At 35.2% G+C, this 18,173-nt stretch overlaps 1 protein-coding gene across 6 annotated transcripts in view; it reads left to right on the forward strand.

Annotated features, from left to right (window-relative positions):
* The window catches only part of INTU (inturned planar cell polarity protein), an 84,308-nt gene that overhangs the window by 53,852 nt on the left and 12,283 nt on the right, over positions 1 to 18,173 (forward strand). For 5 of the 6 annotated variants that reach the window (XM_055317056.1, XM_055317057.1, XM_055317059.1 and 2 more), the window contains 7 exons: positions 4,564 to 4,641; positions 8,426 to 8,615; positions 10,065 to 10,118; positions 13,239 to 13,301; positions 14,103 to 14,324; positions 14,949 to 15,431; positions 16,807 to 16,904. In XM_055317056.1, coding sequence (XP_055173031.1) covers positions 4,564 to 4,641; positions 8,426 to 8,615; positions 10,065 to 10,118; positions 13,239 to 13,301; positions 14,103 to 14,324; positions 14,949 to 15,431; positions 16,807 to 16,904 — 1,188 coding nt within the window. Of the gene's footprint in view, positions 1 to 4,563; positions 4,642 to 8,425; positions 8,616 to 10,064; positions 10,119 to 13,238; positions 13,302 to 14,102; positions 14,325 to 14,948; positions 15,432 to 16,806; positions 16,905 to 17,220; positions 17,958 to 18,173 lie in introns of those variants that run through there. The other variant, XM_055317060.1, reaches the window with a different exon arrangement.

Raw genomic sequence — 18,173 nt, forward strand, 5'->3', positions numbered from 1 at the left:
GGGGGGCAGGCCAGGGGAGGTGAAGGGTTTCAAGATAGAGATCTTAGAGAAATTCAATAGCTAATAGAGGGATCCTACACCAGAGGGATGAATAAAAGATGACTTGATGGATGGAAATGAGTACTTCTGAACCAGTGCTAGATGCTGAGGGAGAAGACATAAAAGAAGCAGTGCCAGAAAACAAATGGATACTAGACAATCTGGCAGAAGGGTTCTGATTTTTCAGGACTGCTTTTGACTTCTTTTATGACGTGGACCCTTCTATGATATGGGCATGGATAATAAAGCAAATGGTTTAAGAAGGCTTGATATCATACAGGGATGTTTTCAGAGAAATGAAAAAGCAGAGAAATTACCAGATATTTCTGTAAAGTTACACTGAGTGTGCCTGCCTATCCTTTCACCTCCACATCTTGCCTCTTCCACTCCTGAAACCACAAGACCAACCCCTCCTCCTCCTCAGCCTACTCCATATGAAGATGATGAGAATGAAGATCTTTATGATGACCCACTTTCACTTAATGAATAACAAGTAATCATCATACATATAGCTAATAAACGTATCTGTTATACATATATGTGTCTTCATTTGAAAATCTAGTAATTGTACAGCAAGAACTGTGTCATCATCATCATCTAAGTAGACATCCTGTAGACCACCACGTATAAGACTCTGGTGGAAGGGAATAATCTATCCTTAGGGTGATTGATATTTAATATAAAATTAATAATGTGTTAGTTTTCTTACTGTTTTATAACTTTGTTTTCAAAAAATTACATGACCAAATAGTATGCCTCTCTTTCTTATAATGGGGGAAAACTGCATATCAATCTATCATCATAGGTAAGTGACTTTTTAAAAAAAATGTAAGCATTTCCAGTACTGTATTATGAATATAACATGGTATACCCTAAAAATGTTATGATTCGTTCTCTAGTGTATGGGTTAGGCTGTCATGAAGCAACACTGTCAATTACACTAGGCTACCATAAAGTAATCATGTTGCTCCTGCTTCATTATCAATGCACGAATTGTATGTAAATAAATATGAATTTATTTTTAATATCTTTTCATTTTGGACATCTAGTGTTAGTAATACATGTAACATCTATAGTTTTTTATATTATAGAAGACAGTATTGACATAGGAACTAGCAAATAGATGATTCATCTTAAACAGATGATACAAACTTATGGCATTTCTCTTATAATTTTCTTAATAATGTTTTCTCTAGCTTGCTTTATTGTAAGAATACAGTATATAATACATATGACATACAACATATGTGGTAATCAACTGTTTATGTTGTCAATAAGGCATCCAGTCAACAGTAGGCTATTAGTACTTAAGTTTGGGAGGAGTTAAAAAGTTATATTTGGATTTTCAACTGCCTGGGGTGTTGGGACCCCAACCCCTGCACTATTCAAGGGTCAGCTGCAACAAATATTTAACTTTAAAGTGATTTCTCAGGGCGCATAGGTGGTTCAGTCAGTCAAGCATCTGCCTTTGGCTCAGGTCATGATCCCAGGGACCTGGGATCCAACCCCGCATCAAGCTTTCTGCTCAGTGGGGGTCTGCTTCTCTCTCCTTCTCTGTGCTCACTCTCTTTCTTTCTCTCTCAAGTAAATAAAAAAAATATTTTAAAAAAATAGAGTAACTTCTCTAATGTTTTGTCTTAATTATCATGTTCTCCTTTTTAACTTTTTGTATGTATTTTGAAATATATCTTATTTTTATAGTTCAAGGTAAAAACTGGGTTGGCATTTATGATGAGCAGACCATGAACCCAAGGACTGCATTGGGTACTTTACATTCATTAATCTCATTTAATCTTTAAAATCGGCTCCAGATGTACTTCATGATCTCTGGCCCCATTTTATAAATAAGGAAAGTAAAACCAAGAGAAGATTAAATAACTTGCCAAAGGTCACATTACTGGCAAGAAACAGAATTGGTAATTGAAGGAGAGTCTGAATTCTTTCTACTACATTACTTCCCTAATGTCACAAGACACTAAAAGCTGAGGAGAAATGGAATAAGAATATGGAGAACAGCCCCAAGGAGAAGGATTTAACTAATGTTAGACTAGTCTTATGTCCCTATTCAATGGTATTTTAAAACTTGGAATTTAGACTCTTCCTTGCTTTATTATTATTTTTTAAATATTTTATTTATTTATTCATAATAGACAGAGAGAGAGAGAGAGAGAGGCAGAGACACAGGCAGAGGGAGAAGCAGGCTCCATGCAGGGAGCCCGTCGCGGAACTCGATCCCAGGACTCCACGATCGCGCCCTGGGCCAAAGGCAGGTGCCAAACCGCCAAGCCACCCAGGGATCCCCTCTTCCTTGCTTTAAAAAATTTTTTGGCAACTTCTGTTAAGCTATAAACACATTTTAGTGTTAACCTTTTGGTCCATAGAATCATCATATATCGTCTACCAAATAATAATCAAATATCAAAATAAATACTATAGTATGTGGATGACACAATTTTAGAGAATACCAATTTAGATAACTTTTCTTTTGGTGTTACTTTAAGTTTCCCAAGAAAGAATAAAGTAGACCTCAAAAAATGCATTATACAGCCAATCTGAACATGAATATGAATATTTTCTATTATTAACATTGTTAACCAGATTTCTTTGATTATATAGCAGTGTATTAGTTATCTATTCCTGGATAACAATTTACATCAAACTTAGGGACTTTTGTAGACGTTTATTATCTCATAAGTATTTTTGTGAGTCAGGAATTCATGAGCAACTTAGCTGGGTGATTCTCAGGATCTGTCTTAAAGGTTGGTTAAACAGCTTTTACTGCATCCCCAAGATTTTGGACCATTGTATTTTCATTTTCATTTCTCCAAGTATTTCCTCTGTGGTTCAAATGCTTAATGTGAAGAATAATGATGCTATGACATATTACTACATGGTGTCTCTCTTTAACCAACTAATTTGTATTTTTCTGTCTAAAAAGAGACTCTTATGAACCCTGCTAGGGTACTGCCTTATGCTAGTGAGTTGGATTATGAAAAACTTGAGTTGTTTTGAAATATGGGTTTACAAGAATTGGAGAACACCCATTATAAGTTACTTTAGGTTGTAATACTGTGGTAAAACATTTGTATTTCCACTTTTATAGTTGCCCAAAAGGTAGAAGAAAGAAAACAGTTAATGCAGTGGTGAGCTAAAACATAGTGTAGACAGGGAAAAGAAAGGCCCAGCTAAGGAACTGACTAGAGAGGCTGCTCAGCCACATTCTGAATTCTGATGCTACCAGCCGAATTAATTATGCAGATAGAGACAGTTTCCAGGAGGTGCTTTACTCTGAAGCTAAAAACAGGCTATCACAGCTGTGCTCCAGATCAAAGTTGTGCCACATAGGGGATACTCTAGCCAATTTTCCAATCTTTATTACTGGGTGGTGTGCATAGAGGGTGTCCTTAAATATTAGTTATTCCTATCCTGGAGAACTTGGCTTATAAATTGTAATGAATTTGAAGATCTCCTTTATTCTACTGTGTACCAACTTTATTCCTCATTCCATCTTGTTTCACATAACCATGAAAGATAGGAATTATTCTCCTAATTCATTCAAACTGAGAAATAGAGTGTTAAGAGATCATGCGCAAGCACCTCCTCACTGTCAGTTGAGAGGTCTTTGTACCTCCAATCCTGTGCATGTGGTTTGTGCTTGAAGTGGCCTCCCTGGGGTTTTTTTTTCTCATTTGTCTTAATACCACGTCTGTGCATCCCCCTCTTTGCCACTATGCCTTTTACAAGCAAAATGAGAAGAGTGTTACACCACAGAAAAACCAGATTGGGAGTATAACCCAGGGACATATGTTTTTGGAGTAGGGATTGTCTTCCTATGATGGCTGCAGTGAATAATGGGAACCCAACCTGGAAATCCTTGTGAGATAGTAAAAGAGAATAACTTCAGAGCTAAGAAGATGGTTGCCCACAGGAGGGCTTTTTGGACACTCCCTTTGTGTCCTTGCACAAGTTACTTAATTTTTTAGACCTCCACTTACCCATTATATAATAGGCATAATAAGACCTACTCTGTAGAATTTTTATCAGGCTCCATTGAAAACAATGTTAAGTCCATTTATTTCTTTCCTTTCTCTATTTCACTTAGAAGTGTATTGTCAAAGAAGTTGGAGGTTCACTTGAGATCTGGGTAATACCGGAAAATGTCAAGAATTTAGCATTTTTTTCTGTGTGCCCAGGTACTGCACTACTTTATATGCATTAATTTTATGTAATTCTCAAAATGAACCTGAGAAGGGCTTAGTGACTGTTGCCCCACTTTAGACATGAGGAACCTAAACCATAAAGAGGCTTAAATAACTTCTGTTTAGGTGGTGGTATAAAAGTCCCTACTTGACCGATGCTAGAACTCCATATCTAGACATCGGAGTCTTCAACTGCTAAAGCAGTAAACAACCTTTTTACACAGCTTTACTAATAGTAGTTGACACACAGACTTTTCACATTCTTTACACATAAAATGTAAAGATGTTCTGCTTCTTTTAACAAATGCATTTTTGCTTTTTTTAGAGTTCCTCTTCCTCAGCTAAGGAATATGATAGAAGATGTTGCCCAAACCTTAAAATTTATGTATGGTTCTTTAGATAGGTAAGTAATTCTGTGAGTTGAATCTCAAGTTTTTTGTTGGTTTGTATTTAAAAAAAACATTTAGTCACAGAGAACAAACTGATGGTTACCAGAGGGGAGGGGAGTAGGTGAGAAGGTAGGGAAAATAGGTGATGGGGATCAAGGCGTACACTTGATGTGATGAGCACTGATTGTATGGAATTGTTGAATTACTATATTATACACTTGAAACTAACATAACACTGTATGCTAACTATACTGAAATTTAAAGTTAATAAAAATAATATAAAAAATAATGAAGATATCAATGCTCATTAAAAAATGAATCTCAAGGGATCCCTGGGTGGCGCAGCGGTTTGGCGCCTGCCTTTGGCCCAGGGCGCGATCCTGGAGACCCGGGATCGAATCCCACATCGGGCTTCCGGTGCATGGAGCCTGCTTCTCCATCTGCCTGTGTCTCTGCCTCTCTCTCTCTCTCTCTCTGTGACTATCATAAATAAATAAAAATAAAAAAAAATGAATCTCAAGATTTAAGTATATGATTCTAAATTCCTTTTGTACTTAATACTTTTTCTTGGTTGGCAAGTTATTTGTTTTTTTTCCTTCTTCCTCTGATTTTTTCATCTTTTATTACTGGCTTTATTTTACATTTTGAGGCATGATCCATTGCTTTTTCATTTCTGGTCTCATGTTAGTGTAGTGAAATAATGTGAATAGTGATGAACAACAATTATATTCTGATTTGATGTATTTCCGTAGTAGCAAATGTAAGAAAGAGCATTTCAGAACAGATACAGAAAAGAGTAAGATTTTAAGTAAGTTGTGTTTTCTTCTGATTTTACAAGAGCATTGTCAAATTCACTATCCTAAAATGTGATTTCTTCTTAGTTAAAAAAATTTTTGGTAAAAAAAAATGCACTATTAAATGACACAGTAAAGAAGGTATTGACTAGTTTCATGTGTATCATTTCACCTATTTTCTATACAATATGAATACGGTGTGCATACTCTTTTTTTAATATATGTGGGCTCATATTATGCATATTTTCCTGCTTCTTGCTTTTTTAACCTTGCAGTACAATATGATGCATCTTTCTTGATCTGAAGGAGGCAGTTTGAGGTAACTTCAACATTTGAACCCATAAAATTGCAGATGAAAAATAGATATTTCTGTTTGTGGGGTTTTTCTAAGTTCCAGTACTTCAGAGAGCTAAAATGATACCTTTTCTTTCAAAGGAATCTTTGAAATTAGGAATCTTAGGAATCTATCAATATAAAAATCCAAAAGCTGTTTATGTTTTTCCAAACCATGGTGGTGTCAGCTCTCTGTCTGTTGAGGATCTTTTTTGTTGTCACTAGTCTCAAAGCAGCCTGAAACAATTTTCTGTGGCTGTGCCTTTGGGATTGTCTAGTTTGTAAATTCTCCTCTGAGAGCCTCTTAGGAGACACGTCCCTCTCAAACCCAGTTACTAATTAGCATTTTCTAAATGTGTGAACTACAAAAGGCCAGGCAACCACAAACAGTGCTTTTACCTTTTATTAATAAGGAAATTTTAACCAATGAAGAGTAAGGGTACAGTTGTAAACTATCTCCTTAAATTTACACTGGGTGAGCAAACCTTGCTATGTTTTGCCTTAATTAAAGCTTTTTGTTTTCATAAAATCAGAGATAATTAAAGATTAAATTCCTGCAATGAATTGCATACTTTAAGACACTCAGTTCAGGCTGTTCTGCAAATTCCAATGAACTAGGTTGGGGGCAGAGGGACTCTTACTTTCTGTGAATTTCGTTTTGAAATTTAGTTTCCATATACCTGGAAGTATCACCAAATTGGCAGCAAATTTTAGTTTCTTAGTCTAGTGAGAATTTGAAAGGCAAACTAAGATAGTAAATGTGAAGATCCATTGAGTTCTTAAGACCAAGAAGCAGGGATCCCTGGGTGGTGCAGCGGTTTAGCGCCTGCCTTTGGCCCAGGGCGCGATCCTGGAGACCCGGGATCGAATCCCACGTCAGGCTCCCAGTGCATGGAGCCTGCTTCTCCCTCTGCCTATGTCTCTGCCTCTCTCTCTCTCTCTCTCTCTCTCTCTCTCTCTGTGACTATCATAAATAAATAAAAATTAAAAAAAAAAGACCAAGAAGCAGTGTGGATCCAACATGTTGTTAGTTGTCATTTTGTAGCAATTTCTAATAAGTTTTTTTCTAATTATGAAAGATATTAAAGGCACACTGTGAAAAATTATGATGACTAAAAAGTCCAAAGACTTAATTATTTTTTTAAGTTGTAAACTGGTTAGTTTCTGTGAGGCACAGAAAATATATATTCACAAAGTTTAGTTTATGATCAGATTAAAGATGTTTCCTTCACTATTCCCAGCCAAACTTTCAGCTAATTCTAAACAGTCTGTCTCTAAAACACATCTCAAATCCATTCATTTCTCTCCATCTTCACTGTTACTTTGTCCAGCCACCACCATCTCTTACTTCTACAGCAGTCTCCCAACTGGTTTTCTTGCCACCTTAGTTTCCAAATGAAGTTAAAGTGATCTTTGTACATTATAATCTGTCTCCTACATGCCTTTCTGATTTCGGATCTCAAACCACACCCACCCCTCTGTGCTGTTCTGCTGGTACCCTGCCCAAGCTTGTTCCCAACTTAGGGCTTTTGTGCTTTTTCCTCTCACTGGGTCTTGACATTGGGATCTCAGCTTAAATGCCCATTCTCAAAGACTCTTCCCCAACTTTTTATCTAAATTAGCCAACCAGTCACACCACCCATTCACATGATCCTATTTTCTGCATGGCTCTTTGTACGAGTTCATGTTTTTACTGTTTTTTTCACTTGTTGTCTTTCTCCATTAGAATGTGAGCTCCACAGAAGCAGAGACCTTATCTTTTGTCCTGACATTTTTACTATTATACCTCCAACAGTGAGAATAGTGCCTAGAACATAGTTGGCATTCAAGCAATTTGTTGAATGAATCCATGATTATTATTCTGATGTATTAATGGTATATATACTAGTTACTGTGTTTTGAAGTGGGCTATTCCAATGAATGGCTGCAGGCAATGCTATATTATTTTTGCATGGCTAAAACCAAGTGTTTAGTCTGTCTCTTCTTTACCTCTGTCTCTCTCTCTCTCCTTGATTTCTTCAATAGTGTTGCCTTCATTAGTGAAAAAGGGAGAAATAACTTAGGCTAATTAAGTGCTTACTGTATTCAGTAAGTAAGAAGTACTTATTATGTACTTCACATGTGAGTCAGGTTGTATTATCCCCATTTTTAGAGTTGGAAACAAAAGTTCAGAGAAAGGTTAGATGATTTTTCTGCGATTATTTTACCGGTGGTAAAAGCAGTGGTAAGATTCAAAGCCAGATATGTCCTATTACAAAGCTCAGTATCTATTATTTGATCTTGCCTGAAAGATATTGGGAATTTAAATAAAGAAATAAAGTAAAAGCAGCTTTCTTCTCTCCTTCTTCTTCCTTCTTTTTTCTTCTTTTTTTTACAAAAAAGGTACTTCAGCCCATTCTGTCATAGATATACCACTTGTGTTAGCCCTGTGATTCTTCCATAATACCATCTATATAATACATTTGAAAGTAGGTTTTTGGGTAAAAAATACTGACAGGAATGAATTTCTTAACACATTCCATCAGTAACATTAGAGCAGTAATTCTTCATAAGGAAAAGGTGTCAGGAAGAGAGCCTATGTAGTTGGGAAAGATCCAGTTTCCTTAGGAACATGCCCAAGAGAACTACCATTTTCACATGTTGTTATGACTTACAGCTCTTGTTTCTTCAGTGCCTTTTGCCAGGTTGAGAATGTTCCTCGTTTGGATCATTTTTTCAACTTGTTCTTTCAAAGAGCACTTCAGCCTGCTAAACTACAATCCAGTGCCTGTCCAAGCGCACAACAATATGATGCTTCCAGTGCAGTGCTTTTAGACAGTCTCCCTGGAGTTCGATGGCTCACACTTCCTCAGGAAATCAAGGTAATCTTGGGTGTCATAAATAAAAATCAGAACCAGTTGCCTTGTAATTTTTTATCTTCTCTCTTTTTTAGACTTTTTGTTATTTTCAGGATAGTGGATCAGAGTTAAAAGAAGCCATTGGTAATGAAGATCCAGTACAGTGAACTGACAAAGATAAATATTTCTTTCTAAATAAAAATTAGGTCTTTCATCTTACTTTACAATTTAAGCAGCTTCCAAACTTATAATACTTTTAAGAAATCATAATTATATAGTGTGTTGCTTTTGTCAGATATTCTTTTTCTTTTTTTTTTAGATATTCTTTTTCTTAATGTCATTTTTCCTAAGGTATAACAGAATAATTAAGAGAAAAGATATTTTGCCTGTCATTTTAAGGAATGTGAAGAAACAATTACAGTAACATTGTATATTAGCCTATAGAGTTCAGTAGTGAGAATAGCAACCCACTAAACATTAGTATTTGTGAGATCAAAATCCACAAGTGGGTAATTTTCTTTTTGTCCTTTAGTTTTTCACGAGAGAACTATAGCCCCAAAAAGGAGTACATGAAATATTTGCTAGATGCAGAAAAATGTAGGTCACAAATGAGTAATAAGTCATAGTGTGTGAAAGCATTGAAAGGCATGACTAATGTTTCCAAAGCTTTTGTCATGTTAGTAAGACACAGTTTGTGAAATAGTCCTGCAGAGAGTGCCTTGGCGTTTAAAAGAAAAAGGAAAAGAAAAAAAAGGATTCTTTTCTACAGATCGCATATATACGACAGCTTTAATTGCCAGTAGTTTTCAATTTACGTATATGCATTACGGATTAAACTACAGATTAAATTTATTCTGTTTTTAAATTGTGAATGCTTCGTGGAGGAACAAATACATGAAAGAGTTCAGGCAATTTCCATAGAAACGAAAGCTAAATCCTAAGTAAGATTTTTCTAATAACTCTGTAGGGAAGCTAAACTGTGCCAGATTCCAGGGGAACTCTTGCCTTCATGTTTTAATCCATAAATAAAGATTAAGAGTCCTTTTATATAGAATGTAGGAAGGATACAAGAAAGAATGTTGATATTTTCAAAGAATCTGTTAAGAAATATACAGTTAATAGAGGGGAGGGAAAATCCTCGAAATAGATTGAGAATATTAAAATTGATTATTTTCCTCTAACTCAAAACTAGAAAGCAATTTTTAACCTCGTACTTATTTTGCATTGAATACAGAGTGAAGCTTATTTTGCAATAATTGAAATTTAATTGAAAAGTAACTATATGTTACATAAACTTTTTTCTGTAATTCTGAAACTTAAAAACAACATGTTCTATTTTGGGAAATTTCTTAACTATCACAAAGGAGAAAGATACTTATTCAATTCTTCAGCTAATTATTAAGCACTTTTATGAAGCCATCACTAAATAATATGAGTTAAATGTTTTGTGTTACTTTTTTTATTTTCACATAGATGGAGCTAGACACAGCATTGAGTGACTTGGAGGCTGCAGATTTTGCAGAACTGGTAAGAGAAACAGTGGATTTTAGGAAAGGCTCAATGGTGATTTCATACTTTGTAAATCAGCCATTATTCTAAATATTTTTCAAGTGGGCATGTAATGATTTTGAGATACATAGCTTTGCGTCTGTATTTTCACATGAACAAAATCTATTTTGCTTGCCTTAAAATGTTTTACTCAGTTAAAAATATTTGTTACTTAATGTACACATAATGATTAATTGCATTTAGATTCCTTATAAACTGGGCTTTGAGAAAAGTACACACATGTAATATGAAAGTAAAGAATTGAATTGTAATATTGAAGTAAAAACCCTATAGATATGTATTGAAATTGGAAATATCAATCAAGTTTATCTTTAAAAATATATATACATTTCCTAACTCTGTCCAGTAAAATATCTAGAAATAGTGATCATCCCAGGAGTGATGACTGCCCTTAGCACCCAGGCTATGGTGTATAAATAATACTTCTCATTAAAAGGAACCAAGACTCCAAAGAGAAATGGCTGGTGGCAATTTTTCTTTCTTTATAGATTGTATTTTGATGTTGTATCCAAGGAATCCCCATAGATCTACTTTGGAAAACAGTTTGGCAGTTTCTTAATAACCTATATATACACCTACCAAATGATTCAGCCATTCTGTTCTCATTACCCAAGAGAAATGAAAATCTATATCAATATAAGACCTGCACAGGAATGTCCATAACAACTTCATTTGTAATAGCCAAAAATGAAACAATTCAGGTAACTCAAGTATCCATCAGTGGGTAAATAGACAAATTACAATATATTTATGCAAGGGAATATACCTAGCAAAAAATTTGGCAGATGTGTTCATGGAATTGTCATATATTTTGATTTTGGTGACACATAACACAGCTATATCCATTTGTCAAAACTGGCAGACCAGGGGCACCTGGATGGCTCAGTTGGTTAAGTGACCAACTCTAGTTTCAGCTCAGGTCACGATCCCAACATCCTAGGATCGAGCCTTGCTTTAGGCTCCACACTCAACGGAGAGTCTGCTTGAGGATTCTCTCCCTCGCTTTCTGTACCTCCATCTCTCAAATAATAAAATCTCTTTTTAAGCTGGCAAAACAATTCACAGTGAATTCTACCTTTATTTTTTTTAATTCTACCTTTAAAAAAATGAAAATAAGGATCTATTCTAAACTTTTTGTGAAATTAGATTTAAGATTTAAGGTATAGGGATCCCTGGGTAGCGCAGTGGTTTGGCGCCTGCCTTTGGCCCAGGGCGCGATCCTGGAGACCCGGGATCGAATCCCACATCGGGCTCCCGGTGCATGGAGCCTGCTTCTCCCTCTGCCTGTGTCTCTGCCTCTTTCTCTCTCTGTGTGTGTGACTATCATAAATAAATTTAAAAAAAAATAAAAAATAATAAAAAAAGAAAGATTTAAGGTATAATTTATATTTGGTAAATTCTTCTGTGCCCCTTTATAGTCAACCCCTCTCCCTACTTCCAGCCTTTGACAATTGCTAATTTGTTTTTTGTCCTCATGGGACATTTACCTTTTCTGGAATGTCATATAAATTGAATTTGATAATAGGTAATTTTGGGGGTCTGATTTAGTTCGCTTAACGTAATGCATTTGAGATTCACTCATGCTATTATGCATCTGTAGTTCAGTCCTTTTATTGCTGAGTAGTATTCCATTGTATGAATGTGTCACACTGTATATCTATTCCCCAACTGAAAGACACTTAGGTTATTTCTAGTCTTTTAGTTTCCTTTAGGTTTCATTGACTTTTTTTTAGATTATTAAAGTAATACATGCATATTGGATAAAATGCAAGCATGGTTATTGAAAACAAATGTCCTCCCTCCTCATCCTTCTCCCCCAGTCCTATCCCTAATTGTATCTATTCTTACAGTTTGAAACCTATTCTTCCAGGCTTTTTTCTGTACACCACAGGAACATAGTTTACATACAGACAAGCACACATCTATACACGTGTATCATTGAGGGTGTTATTTTTTTAATTAGATCATAGTGAATATTTTGTTCTGTAGCTTGCATTCTTTGCTCAGCAGTTTATCCTATAAAACCTTTTGTGGGGCAGCCCCAGTGGTGCAGCGGTTTGGCGCTGCCTGCAGCCCGGGGTGTGATCCTGGAGACCCGGGATTGAGTCCCACGTCAGGCTCCCTGCATGGAGCCTGCTTCTCCCTCTGCCTGTGTCTCTGCCTCTCTCTCGCTCTCTCTGAATGAATAAATAAATAATAAATCTTTAAAAAAAAAAAACCCTTTTGTGCATGCTCATATAGATCAACCTTATTTTTTAGCAGACCTGTGATAGTCTATGGTATGAACATACCTAATTTTATTAACCATTCTCCATTGTTGAACTTGATTTTATCTCCACTTTTGCATATTATAAATAGCTCTGCTACTAACTTTTTATACAAAAATCTTGATTCTCCTGTTTGAGCACATCTATAGATTTTTAGAACTGAAATTACTCAAAGGGTACGAGTATTTAATTTTTTTATATATAGTAATCAGTTGCTCTCAAATAGGCTGTATCAAATTGTACTTTCAAAAATATTATTTGGGGGATCCCTGGGTGGCGCAGCGGTTTGGCGCCTGCCTTTGGCCCAGGGCGCGATCCTGGAGACCCGGGATCGAAGCCCACATCAGGCTCCCGGTGCATGGAGTCTGCTTCTCCCTCTGCCTGTGTCTCTGCCTCTCTCTCTCTCTCTGTGACTATCATAAATAAATAAATAAATATTAAAAAAAATAAAAATTAAAAAAAAACAAAAAAACAAAAATATTATTTGGTAATATGGCATATTTTAGATGATGTATCGTAGAACCTTTTTTATCTTGATAGACTTGTTTTAATCCCTCTTACAGTAACTAATCTTATGTTCTGTTCTTAGGTATCACTAACCAACAGTATCTTAGAAGAATAAAAGATGAAATTGTTTTCAGTCCAAAATACATGCACATTTTCTTTCACCCTAATACCCTAGTATATTCATTTCTAAAAAAGGCACTATGAGAAGTTCAGTTACTAAACAATATAATTGCCATTTTAACCATTGTAGCTTAACTAATAAAAAAACAAAGAATATAAATCCACTGTGGTTTTTCTCCCCTAGTCTGAGGATTACTATGACATGAGACGGCTGTATACAATTTTAGGATCTTCTCTATTTTACAAGGTAAGTTGAAGTTTGAAATTTTTATAAATGTCCAACTGCTATATGAACAGACCAAAAGTGAATTTTCTCAAACTTCTACAAACATGAAAATTACATTTATCCCTTTTCCCTTGAACGTGATTACCATAAAATTAAGGTCTTAGAAAAGAAACAAAACTGGCACCTACATATTGACAAAATAAATATTTCTGATTTTACTACATGCTAAAGCATTTGCAGATATGCAAAGGAGATACAATATTCAAGGAAATCAGGTGTGTAAGAAAAGAGCAATACTTTCTTGATTTCTTTTTGCAACATTGTACTTTTTTTCTTATCTTCGGGTATAACCATGTATCTTTTTCTTAAATCTAATACTTGGTTGACTTCCATGTACAGCAAATTAAGCATCAAATTTAAGTATTTTCATATTTCCAGAAAAATTTTAAACACAATTTAAAACATATCTAAAAAAGAATCAGTACAGAATGGTACACAGTGAAAAGTAAGTCTATCTTCACCTTACCTTTTGCTTCTCTTTTCCATTTTCCATACTCAGAATTCAGTTCTAATTTGGCCACTTAGGCTTATACTACTCAGGTGATCTTCCTTTGTGCTAAAGTCTACCTATTGTAAACTTAACATAAACCATAGATCTCTAATTGATCTCAGGGAAAATAATTTTATTTTCACTATACCTTTATTCCATTTGAAACTGGAATATTTTAAGCCAAGTGAAGTACCTATGAAACTCTTAGATATATTATGGCATTATTGCTGTATATCACTGGTTGATTTTTGTTCTTTGTGATTAAATTCAAGGGGTATTTGATATGCAGTCATTTGCCTAAGGAGGACCTTATTGATATTGCTATATACTGTCGCCACTACTGCCTACTGCCTTTAGCAGCAAAACAAAGAATTGGTCAGTTGGTTATATGGAGAGAAGTGTTTCCTCAACATCACCTCCAACCTTCTACAGACTCAAACACTGAAGTCTTTCAGGAACCTGAAGGCAGATATTTTTTGCTAATTGTTGGCTTAGTAAGTTTACTTTGGTATCTGTGTGTGGGGGGGGGGGTTGGTTTTGTTTTTTGTTTTTGTTTTTTTTGGGGGCTACTTACTATAAATATATATGAAAGCAACCATAATAATTTAAAATTATGAGCATGTCAGATGCCGATATTCAAGAAAATTTTGTATGTCCCTTATTCCTTTTCTTTGACATCCATTTAATACTGGAAGTATTGAAGAATATGGAGAATATTAATGAAATCCAGAATAAGATTTTATCAGGTTAAGATCTTTTATTCTCATTTTTGCCCTCTAGTTTGTCTTGGGAAATAGAGACCTGAAGAGGATATAGAATCAGATTAAACGTAATTGTAAATAAAAGGACTTCCAATAATTGTGATTCTTTGAAAGCTACCTTGTGTCATGTGCCAGAAAGTAGTAGTTGATGGTGTACCAGGAGAAGGCAATATAAATGAATATTTGTTTTCAAGGATGATCAAGAGACGTTGAGAATAACTAAGAAACAAAGGGAGGGAGGAGTTTTTGGTAATTATATGATTATGCCATATGTTTTTAGTATTCATAAATTTATACATGCATGCTACATATAAACATTTTCATGTAGCTAAACCTATATTAATTTTTTTCTTATAGAAGCATTATATGTTATGTGTACTATTACAAGCTGGAGGCTGTGCATCCAAAGCTATTGGGAATCCTGGACCAGACTGTATATATGTGGATCAGGTCAAAACAACTCTTCACCAGCTGGAAGGAATAGATTGTCGCATAAATGAACAGCTAACATCTTCTCCAAGCCCCTGTTTGTCTTGCGCTGACTGGTTCCTTACTGGATCACATGAAAAATTAGATAGTTTGACAACCTCACCTATCCTCAGTAAACTACCAGGTACTTCCAAGGTAGTAACCTCTCCAACATGCAGAAGAATTCTTTTTGGTGACTATTCCTTAAGGACACGCAAGCCTAGTCCTTCCCGTAGTAGTGGAGGATCTGACAATGGTTGCGAAGGGGGAGAAGGTGTTGGCCTGAGCTCCCACACTACCCCGGATGCATTATGGAAACAAAGAGAATCTCAGGGTTCTGACGGTTCAGAAGAAAGTGGAGCCTTACTTAAGGTTGGTGTTCATTCAAGTGTGTAAATTCTGGGAGCTAAGCTGTCTTCCCAGTTCTTATTTTATAAATGCAAGAAAAATTTTAATGGCAAATCATTCTTCATTTGAACTAGTGGTTGTGGTTACTGTTGGCAGACCAGTGATTTAGAACCAAAAAGAAAATTACTTGTTTATTTATAACTTGTTTTATATCAAGTAATAAAATAGTAGCATCCAGGACAGCTGTTTGACACTACTTACCAAGTAGGGAAATTCCTTACCCTGCTTTCTATGTTCATCTTTCTTCTGCATTCACAATGTTAATAGAGAACATCCTGGTCGTGGGGGATTTTAGAGGGCTGATCTGACTAAATAACCAAAAAAGTATTCAGCAGAAACAAAAAGAAAATCAGAAACATATATATATATGTATATATAAGAATATATATGTAAATATTTGTGTATGTATGTGTTACTCTATCGGTTTTTTATAGGTTTTTTTTTTGTTTGTTTATTTTTATCTGCATCTGTGAAGGTCTGGTCTCCATAGTCAAGAATTTAATATGTGATTATAAAGCAAAGAGAATGTTCAGTTTTCAGGTTTATTGTTTTTATCATTTTTTCCATGTTTTTTCTCCATGAAAATATCATAATGTATCCAAATGATGACCAAAGTAATCACTGTGAGGGATCTTATACCCATTCTAATGATGCTTCTCTTTCAAAACATTTTTGAAACTGTCAGTTGGGTTGATGGAGGCGATGCCAGACAAGGCATGAAAAAAGAGGAATCTGAGAAAGGGCACAAATAAAATATGAGATTCTGAGTGTCGTGGCATAAATAGCCATAGATTCCATCTTCTAATTCCGAACAATACAGCATTCTTAGAGCCCTAAGTGGATGTATTGAGGAAATACATTCTTACTGTATTCATTGTCAGTGAAATTAGTAGGAAACATAATTTAGGAAGTAAGAGATTTAAAGAGCCATGAATAGCTCCTAAGAAAAATTGAATTACAATTGAACCATTCAGCAAATTTGATTAAACACCTACTATATGCCAAGGGCCATGAGGAGATACAAAGATAGATTAGACACAGCCCATGCCTTTGAGAAGTGCAAAGTCTAGAGAGGGAGACAAGTACATGTACAAATAAAATGTAACAAAACTTGATAATCGCTCTGGTAGGTTTTCAGGAAGAACTATCATGTCCTAATACATAGCCTGAGATCACTGTTAGCAAAGGATAAGCCAAGAGGTACAAGTTAACATCAAAAATATTTAAAGGAAACATTGAAAAATATTAAGTAGTTCTCTTAGATTTTCAGTTTTTACACTATTTATCGTTTGATTCCATTCTTAGATACAACCTAATATACTTAACTGTATTTTTTCAGGTCACTAAAAAGAAAGCTACTCTTCCAAATCCATTTCATTTAGGGAACTTGAAAAAGGACCTTTCAGAAAAAGACCTGGAAATATATAACACAATGAAGTAAGAAACTTCCTTATAAAATATCCTTTTTTTCACTTAAACTTCATGCCTTTGAGGAAATTTTAAAGAAAGTAAAATCCAATATATTTTTTATTTCATTCAAAAATGTAATTATGGTACATCGTACATAATTAAAGGTAGTGTCTATGCTAATTTACTAATGTTTCTCAGTACCATATAGGGAACATGTCCTATTACAAGAGCTTAAAAAACAGAGTAATGTTTCAAAATGTGAAAGTCCCCCTTTATCTCTTTTCCACAGGTAACCTCCCTTTTGTATGTCTAATTTTTAAATTATAGTATTTACTATTTTTAGACTTTGGTGGATTCTGTGGTCTGCTGCCTAGATATTCCATAGCCCAGGGTACTCCTTCCCAGTATTTGGGGGTAATGGCTGTTAACTACTCACAGCCAAGTCCCTCTCTGGCTTTGCTCTGTTTGGAAGTTTATTGACTCGGCCAAGATTACTGTATCTCCCTGGGAATAGCCCACATCTAGTGACTAATAGGTAAGTGAATACAAAGACTTGACCCCTTCCCTAAATTCAAGACAACTCTAAAAGGCCATCCAAGCTTATGAGTTCCAAGTGTTGTCTGCTGAGACCTTTGTTTTGACTGCATTGTGGTTCAGCTTCTCCTTTGCTCCATCCTGCTTCCTTTACACTTCCCCCCACTTTCTGTGTTGTTCCCCAAAGGTCTCCCTAATAAACTTCCTCAGTGCATATCTCTCAGAGTCTCTCATTTTAGAAAAGAAATAAAACCTTAAACTTAGGGAAAGTGGGGAATTCTGAAGCAAAAGTTACTGAGTGAGAGGAGCATGTTCAGCAACTTAGATTTGTCTGACCTTTGCCTACTAATGTTGAATTATATCATGTGTGGGATCAATTAGTATGTAACAAACTCAATTGCACACTTTAATTTGAATAAGCAGACATGTGAGTAGAACTCACACAAAAAATATTCGCTACTGTTACCATCTTAATCATTGAAACATTTTGTAGTAAGTTCAAATATACATGTCACAGAGTTGTCAGAAACAGCTTTTTTTCTGAAGTTAGGGCAAAAACAAGGTAACTTATCTGTATCTCATGTGTTAAATTTGGTATTTAATGCCTCAAATATCATGATTAATTTTTTTAATAGTTAAAAACATTTTTAAACAAATCTAAATCAAACCTTTTGTGGAGCTTTGAAGCACCCTTCCAAAACCCTAGTCTTCCATTTAGCGAAAAGTACTGCTTTGAAATTTTATTAAGCCCACATCTTACTT

Source organism: Nyctereutes procyonoides, unplaced genomic scaffold (genome assembly GCF_905146905.1).
Source record: "Nyctereutes procyonoides isolate TBG_1078 unplaced genomic scaffold, NYPRO_anot_genome, whole genome shotgun sequence".
NCBI classification, from domain to species: domain Eukaryota; kingdom Metazoa; phylum Chordata; class Mammalia; order Carnivora; family Canidae; genus Nyctereutes; species Nyctereutes procyonoides.